Source organism: Mesoplodon densirostris, chromosome 13 (genome assembly GCF_025265405.1).
Source record: "Mesoplodon densirostris isolate mMesDen1 chromosome 13, mMesDen1 primary haplotype, whole genome shotgun sequence".
NCBI classification, from domain to species: domain Eukaryota; kingdom Metazoa; phylum Chordata; class Mammalia; order Artiodactyla; family Ziphiidae; genus Mesoplodon; species Mesoplodon densirostris.
In genome coordinates, this window is record NC_082673.1 from 49,408,908 (window position 1) to 49,417,962 (window position 9,055).

Below are 9,055 nucleotides of genomic sequence, written 5' to 3' on the forward strand. Positions count from 1 at the left end.
TGAGACGTGGATGGATCTAGAGACTGTCATACAGAGTGAAGTAAGTCAGAAAGAGAAAAACAAACACCGTATATAAATGCATGCATGTGGAACCTAGAAAAATGGTACAGATGAACCGGTTTGCAGGGCAGAAGTTGAGACACAGATGTAGAGAACAAACGTATGGACACCAAAGGGAGAAAACCGCGGTGGGGTGGGGATGGTGGTGTGTTGAATTGGGCGATTGGGATTGACATGTATACACTGATGTGTATAAAATTGATGACTAATAAGAACCTGCAGTATAAAAAAACAAAACAAACAAACAAAAAAACAACTAATACTAAACTTTCTTTGGGTTATTTTTATGGAAATATGTTAATATATATGTTTCAGACATTACATGAAATTCCTAAAAATCTTATATATTCTGGTATAATGTTATAAGTCATAATTCTAGTTATTACTTTAAAATGTATACCTCAGAAAGTACTAAATGTCCTTGTCAATCACATTATTATGAACTTTCATCAAATATTTAACCATGGTCATTTTTAAGTCTTCTGTCATTTCCAGTCAGTTCTGGGTGTGCTCTGATGCTTTTGCAAAAATGTACCTATAAAAGGGTTTCATCTTCAAGGAATTCATGGAAAAGACTCTGACAAGTACAGGTTTCTTGTAACTGACTATACTGTGGAACTGAATGAATAAGCATTTTCAGGATTCTAATGGAAAACTGATGAATTCATAAAAGTGCTAACAAAAGATCAAGATAAAAGAAAATAATTACATGGGACTGAGTGAACTGATGAGGATGATTATAATTTTTGTGACTTTCTGTTTGAATTTAAAAAAAGCCCACAGGAGAGGAGATGCACACGGCACTCGAGTGTGAGGAAAAATAGAAATGAAGGTACATATGCACACAAAATTTTGCCTCATTTGTTTGCTGACATTTATTTTCCATCATTGCAACCATTGCCATGAAGAACATGACCATGGTTCTGAAGAGCATCACAGACACCATCATGGAATGACAGAATCGGAGTCAAGCAAATTTTCAGTGCTGGATGCTGAAAATGAAAAAAAATATTATATTGAAAAACTTTTTGATCGTTATGGTGAAAATGGAAGATTATCCTTTTTTGGTCTGGAGAAACTTTTAACAAACTTGGGCCTTGGAGAGATAAAAGTAGTTGAGATTAATCATGAGGATCTTGGCCACGATCATGTTTCTCACTTAGATATTTTGGCAGTTCAAGAGGGAAAGCATTTTCACTCACATAACCACCAGCATTCCCATAGTCATTTAAATTCAGAAAATCAAACTGTGACCAGTGTATCAACAAAAAGAAGCCATAAGTGTGATCCAGAGAAAGAGACAATTGAAGTGTCTGTCAAATCTGATGATAAACATATGCATGACCATAATCATCGCTTATGTCATCACCATTGTTTGCGTCATCACCTTGATCATAACACTACTCGCCATTTTCCTAATGATTCCATTATTCACAGTGAGCATGGGGAGCCTAGCCATGAACCTTCTACAGAGACCAATAAAACACAGGAACAATCTGAAAGTAAGCTACTGAAAGGAAAGAAGAAGAGAAAAGGGAAGAAAAGTAATGAAAATTCTGAGGTTATTACACCAGGTTTTCCCCCTAACCATGATCAGGGTGAACAGTACGAGCATAATCGGGTCCACAAACCTGATCGTGTACATAACCCAGGTCATTTTCATGTACGTCTTCCAGAACATAATGGTCATGATCCTGGTCATGGACACCAAGATCTTGATCCTGATAATGAAGGTGAACTTCGACATACTAGAAAGCGAGAAGCACCGCATGTTAAAAAAAGTGCAATTTATTCAGCTGCTAGTCACAAAGATCATAATGAAGATGACCGGCAACATGAGTGTTTGAACGTCACTCAGTTGTTAAAATACTATGGTCATCGGGCCAATTCTCCAATCTCACCTGATCTGTTTACGTACCTTTGCCCTGCTTTGTTATATCAGATCGACAGCAGACTTTGTATTGAGCATTTCGACAAACTTTTTTTTTTTTTTTTTTTTTTTTTTTGCGGTATGCGGGCCTCTCACTGTTGTGGCCTCCCCCGTTGCGGAGCACAGGCTCCGGACGCGCAGGCTCAGCAGCCATGGCTCACGGGCCCAGCCGCTCCGCGGCATATGGGATCCTCCCAGACCGGGGCACGAACCCGTATCCCCTGCATCGGCAGGCGGACTCTCAACCACTTGCGCCACCAGGGAGGCCCTCGACAAACTTTTAGTTGAAGATTTAAATAAAGATAAAAATCTGGTTCCTGAAGATAAGGCAAATATAGGGGCATCAGCATGGATTTGTGGTATCATTTCTATCACTGTTATTAGCCTGCTTTCCTTGCTAGGAGTGATCTTGGTTCCCATCATTAACCAAGGATGCTTCAAATTTCTTCTCACATTCCTTGTTGCACTAGCTGTAGGAACAATGAGTGGAGATGCCCTTCTTCATCTACTGCCCCATTCTCAGGGTGGACATGATTACAGTCATCAACATGCACATGGGCATGGACATTCTCATGGACATGAATCTAAGAAGTTTCTAGAAGAATATGATGCTGTATTGAAAGGACTTGTTGCTCTAGGAGGCATTTACGTACTATTTATCATTGAACATTGCATTAGAATGTTTAAGCACTACAAACAACAAAGGGGGAAACAGAAATGGTTTATGAAGCAAAACACAGAAGAATCAGCTATTGGAAGGAAGCTTTCAGATCATAAGTTAAATAATACACCAGATGCTGACTGGCTTCAGCTCAAGCCTCTTGCCGGAACTGATGACTCGGTTGTTTCTGAAGATCGACTTAATGAAACTGAACTGACAGATTTAGAAGGCCAACAAGAATCCCCTCCTAAAAATTATCTTTGTATAGAAGAGGAGAAAATCATGGCCCATTCTCAAAGTGATGGATTACATGCCATTCATGAGCATGATCTCCATGCTGCTGCACATAACCACCATGACGAGAGTAAAACTGTGCTGAGGAAGCATAATCATCAGTGGCACCACAAACATTCTCATCATTCACATGGTCCCTGTCATTCCGGATCAGATCTGAAAGAAACAGGAATAGCTAATATTGCTTGGATGGTGATCATGGGGGATGGCATCCACAACTTCAGTGATGGGTTAGCAATTGGAGCAGCTTTCAGTGCTGGATTGACGGGCAGAATCAGTACTTCTATAGCTGTCTTCTGTCATGAGCTGCCACATGAATTAGGTGATTTTGCAGTTCTTCTTAAAGCAGGCATGACTGTAAAGCAAGCAATTGTATACAACCTCCTCTCTGCCATGATGGCTTACATAGGCATGCTCATAGGCACAGCTGTTGGTCAGTATGCCAATAACATCACACTTTGGATCTTTGCCATCACTGCAGGCATGTTCCTCTACGTAGCCTTGGTGGATATGCTTCCAGAAATGTTGCATGGTGATGGTGACAATGAAGAACATGGCTTCTGTCCAGTGGGGCAATTCATTCTTCAGAATTTAGGATTGCTGTTTGGATTTGCCATCATGCTGGTAATTGCCCTCTATGAAGACAAAATTGTGTTTGACCTCCAGTTTTGACCATTCCCAGCAGTCACTGCTGATTACAAGAATGTTACCATGCAGCTTTGCATCTGTTCCTTGTACTGTAAGCACATTGCTCAAAGAAAAGTCAGTGGCTTGCACTACTTACAAGTTCATAGATTTGAGCCTGACCACAAAGACCGGTGCTCAGTACTGTTTTCCCTGCATGAAGGGGTCTTTTAGAAATACAAAGCTTATGATAAAGGAGAAAACGGGACTCCGTGAACCGATGTTGATATAGGTTTGATTAAGACTTTTTAAAAAAATAATCATATAAAACACTAAAGTAGTCTCTTTATTAGTAGAAACTTCTGTGGCTATGCAGAAATAGAAATTGAACCAAAAAAAGTCACTTAAACTTTAAAAATATTTTAAATGGACTTTGGGCAGACTTTTCTTTGTGGTAAAAATGAATTGTAATGTCCTTTAATTCAGCTCCATATATACATGTGGTAATAGGGATCAACTTGACACAGCTTTGAATCTGCAGAAAGTAGACTATAGCACCTAGAAGAAAGCTCAGGCTGCATTAGAATATGGATTTAGCATTGGGAAAAGCCCTTATTCTTGAATCTAGAGTTACTATTTTTGTATATATTTGCATAGGATTTAAACTTGCAGCCTAAACTACTGAAATTTGTGATTGTACATTTGTGTGAGCTTCAGTTTAATGAAAGATTCATAATGGTTCTTTGTATTAATATTATACTTGGTGTTTGGGTTTTCTTTTTTTTTAACTTGTTTTTGTCTTGGGTTTTTTGGTGGGGGTAAGGGGTTGGAGCATGTGGTAAAATGTTTTTTCCTTAAATGTCTTTTCCTTAAAATTGTAACCCTCAGCGAAATGAAGAACCCAAACATGGTCTAAATATTCAGATTTCCTTTAGTTATTTGGGAAATTTAAGTTTTAAATGTACGCAGTGCTCTACCAGTTTGGCATTGGAACCTAGAGCACATGCTCTGGCTGGAGGTAACGTTGTAAGGAGGCCAGTTTACCGTGTCCATGATCTGTACGTGGAGTGTCAAAACGGATATGAGCATGATCTCCATTGATGCCATGGCTGTCACGGTACCAGGTAACTTGGAAGATGCATTTAAATTCAGTAACTCAGCTGAAATCACATGATCATTTCGTGCCAAGATATGCTGTTGGTGCCTGATAGGGATTAGTCTCTTTTTTTGTAGGTACCCTCTTCTCCTGCCATAAATTGTGAATGATTTGTGAGAAGTGCAAGCCATGTTTATCCTGAATTTTGACCTAATAATTTGTAGTGTTAATCATATGCATGTAGCTCTCTGTGTGCCACATGGTCTTCATTTATGCCAGGTAAACTGTATTTGAACTACATGCAGGCAGCTTTGTTTTACTCTGCTTGGCTACCTGTGTGGCTGCTTTAAAAATCTTATTGTTCAGATATTTAAGAGCCAAACTCCTTCCATTCCATTTGAAATGTATTCATTTAGTCCTCCTCCTTTCCCCAGTTCCTGTCCTCTTACTCCATGAACTTTAAAACAAAAAACAAAACTGAAAGCAGCACATGCATTCAGGTATTAAGAGTATTGCCAGTGTTTCTTCTTTATGCTGTAGGCAAGGGAGCTTATTAGATGTTATTTCCTTAATTTATGCCTGAATTCGAAAAAAAAACTAGCAAACAGAATCCAACAGCACATTAAAAGGATCATACACCATGATCAAGTGGGGTTTATTCCAGGAATGCAAGGATTCTTCAATATACGCAAATCAATCAATGTGATACACCATATTAACAAACTGAACGAGAAAAACCATATGATCATCTCAATAGATGCAGAGAAAGCTTTTGACAAAATTCAACACCCATTTATGATAAAAACCCTGCAGAAAGTAGGCATAGAGGGAACTTTCCTCAACATAATAAAGGCCATATATGACAAACCCACAGCCAGCATCGTCCTCAATGGTGAAAAACTGAAACCATTTCCACTAAGATCAGGAACAAGACAAGGTTGCCCACTCTCACCACTCTTATTCAACATAGTTTTGGAAGTTTTAGCCACAGCAATCAGAGAAGAAAAGGAAATAAAAGGAATCCAAATTGGAAAAGAAGAAGTAAAGCTGTCACTGTTTGCAGATGACATGATACTATACATAGAGAATCCTAAAGATGCTACCAGAAAACTACTAGAGCTAATCAATGAATTTGGTAAAGTTGCAGGATACAAAATTAATGCACAGAAATCTCTGGCATTCCTATATACTAATGATGAAAAATCTGAAAGTGAAATCAAGGAAACACTCCCATTTACCATTGCAACAAAAAGAATAAAATATCTAGGAATAAACCTACCTAAGGAGACAAAAGACCTGTATGCAGAAAATTATAAGACACTGATGAAAGAAATTAAAGATGATACAAATAGATGGAGAGATGTACCATGTTCTTGGATTGGAAGAATCAACATTGTGAAAATGACTCTACTACCCAAAGCAATCTACAGATTCAATGCAATCCCTATCAAACTACCACTGGCATTTTTCACAGAACTAGAACAAAAAATTTCACAATTTTGTATGGAAACACAAAAGACCCCGAATAGCCAAAGCAATCATGAGAACGAAAAACGGAGCTGGAGGAATCAGGCTCCCTGACTTCCGACTATACTACAAAGCTACAGTAATCAAGACAGTATGGTACTGGCACAAAAACAGAAAGATAGATCAATGGAACAGGATAGAAAGCCCAGAGATAAACCCACGAACATATGGTCACCTTATCTTTGATAAAGGAGGCAGGAATGTACAGTGGAGAAAGGACAGTCTCTTCAATAAGTGGTGCTGGGAAAACTGGACAGGGACATGTAAAAGTATGAGATTAGATCACTCCCTAACACCATACACAAAAATTAGCTCAAAATGGATTCAAGACCTAAATGTAAGGCCAGACACTATCAAACTCCTAGAGGAAAACATAGGCAGAACACTCTATGACATAAATCACAGCAAGATCCTTTTTGACCCACCTCCTAGAGAAATGGAAATAAAGACAAAAATAAACACATGGGACCTAATGAAACTTCAAAGCTTTTGCACAGCAAAGGAAACCATAAACAAGACGAAAAGACAACCCTCAGAATGGGAGAAAATATTTGCAAATGAAGCAACTGACAAAGTATTAATCTCCAAAATTTATAAGCAGCTCATGCAGCTCAATAGCAAAAAAACAAACAATCCAATCCAAAAATCGGCAGAAGACCTAAATAGACATTTCTCCACAGAAGATATACAGACTGCCAACAAACACATGAAAGGATGCTCAACATCTTTACTCATTAGAGAAATGCAAATCAAAACTACAATGAGATATCATCTCACACCAGTCAGAATGGCCATCATCAAAAAATCTAGAAACAATAAATGCTGGAGAGGGTGTGGAAAAAAGGGAACACTCTTGCACTGCTGGTGGGAATGTGAATTGGCACAGCCACTATGGAGAACGGTATGGAGGTTCCTTAAAAAACTACAAATAGAACTACCATAGGACCCAGCAATCCCACTACTGGGCATATACCCTGAGAAAACCATAATTCAAAAAGAGACGTGTACCAAAATGTTCATAGCAGCCCTATTTACAATAGCCCGGAGATGGAAACAACCTAAGTGTCCATCATCGGATGAATGGATAAAGAAGATGTGGCACATATATACAATGGAATATTACTCAGCCATAAAAAGAAATGAAATTGAGCTATTTGTAATGAGGTGGATGGACCTAGAGTCTGTCATACAGAGTGAAGTAAGTCAGAAAGAGAAAGACAAATACTGTATGCTAACACATATATATGGAATTTAAGAAAAAAATGTCATCAAGAACATAGGGGTAAGACAGGAATAAAGACACAGACCTACTAGAGCATGGACTTGAGGATATGGGGAGGGGGAAGGGTAAGCTGTGACACAGCGAAAGAGAGGTATGGACATATATACACTACCAAACGTAAGGTAGATAGCTAGTGGGAAGCAGCCGCATAGCACAGGGAGATCAGCTCGGTGCTTTGTGACCGCCTGGAGGGGTGGGATAGGGAGGGTGGGAGGGAGACGCAAAAGGGAGGGGATATGGGAACATATGTATATGTATAACTGATTAAATTTGTAAAATAAAAAAAAAATTAAAAAAAAAAATAATAAGCCCACAAGGACTCAGAGCTAAAAATTATACAAATCAATTTTCACTGCAAACTAAAGGACCTGTTACAGTGGAGGATTACTGGCCTAACTGTCAATATTATGACATATTATAGTGTTTTTCGTGTTTGGTAATTGCAATCATTGTTGCTTTTGTTGTGGTCATCCATTTACAATGCTTGGTGTCATTTTATTTATCTCTTGTAAAAATAAAACACAGTATGTGTGTGTAAAAAGCAGGATTATGTCTGAACCTACTATCAGACATAATTAAATTAAGGGTAGAAAGCAAAGAATTAAATAAAGCAAAATATAGCTTGCTTTTTACTGAAGGATGACACCTAGTAAATGTATAAGGAATGATAGAGTTAGAAAGTCACAATATTGTAACCACCAATTAAAAAATGATTTCGATAAAAAATAAATAAATAAAAATTTAAAAAAAGAAAGGCCTCATCAAGTATGTGGAGAAATTGGTACACTTGTACATTACTGGTAGGAATATAAAATGGTTCAGCCACTATGGAAAACAATATGAAGCTTCCTCAAAAAATTTTAAATTGAACTACCATATGATCCAGCAATTCCACTTCTGGGTATATATCCCAAAGAATTAAAAGCTCGATTTCAAAGAGATCTTTGCACACATATGTTCATTGTACATGAACTAAGTGGTGGTTATCTTCACAATAACGAAGAGCTGGAAGCAACCCAAGTGTCCATCAGTGGATGAATGGATAAACAAAATGTGTTATATACGTACAATGGAATATTATTCAGCCTTTAAAAAAAAAGAAGGAAATTATGACATATGCTACAATGTGGATGAACCTTGAGGACATTATGTTAAGTGAAATAAGTCAACCTCAGAAAGACAAATACTGTATGATTCCATTATATGAGGTATCTAAAGTAGTCAAAATTTAAAAACAGAAAGTAACAGTGGTTGTCGTGGGCTGGAGGGAAAAGGAATGTGGAGTTGTTGTTTAAGGATATAGAGTTTCAGTTTTGCAAAATGAAAAAGTTCTAGAGATCTGTGTCCCAACAATGTGAATATACATAACACTGCTGAACTGCACCCTTAAGGTAATTAAGGTGATGAATCTTATGGGGTTTTTTTAACCACATTTTAAAACTTTTTAATTAATAAAAGGCTCATCATAAAAAAAATTTAAAAAATAAAAGAAGGAAAACACAATTCATGAAAATTTCCTGAATATGGTGTAAGAATTTCTTAAAAATTTTGAATAAACCTAGAAAGAAATATAAATGGATA

At 37.6% G+C, this 9,055-nt stretch overlaps 1 protein-coding gene across 1 annotated transcript; it reads left to right on the forward strand.

The window, feature by feature from the left end:
• The first annotated feature begins 848 nt into the window (after positions 1–848).
• LOC132500665 (zinc transporter ZIP10-like) lies at positions 849–4,486 on the forward strand. The gene is made up of 2 exons (XM_060115772.1): positions 849–2,030; positions 2,260–4,486. Exons 1-2 carry the CDS (start codon positions 887–889, stop codon positions 3,615–3,617), a joined length of 2,502 nt encoding a protein of 833 aa, XP_059971755.1. The 5' UTR covers positions 849–886; the 3' UTR covers positions 3,618–4,486.
• Positions 4,487–9,055: the final 4,569 nt, after the last annotated feature.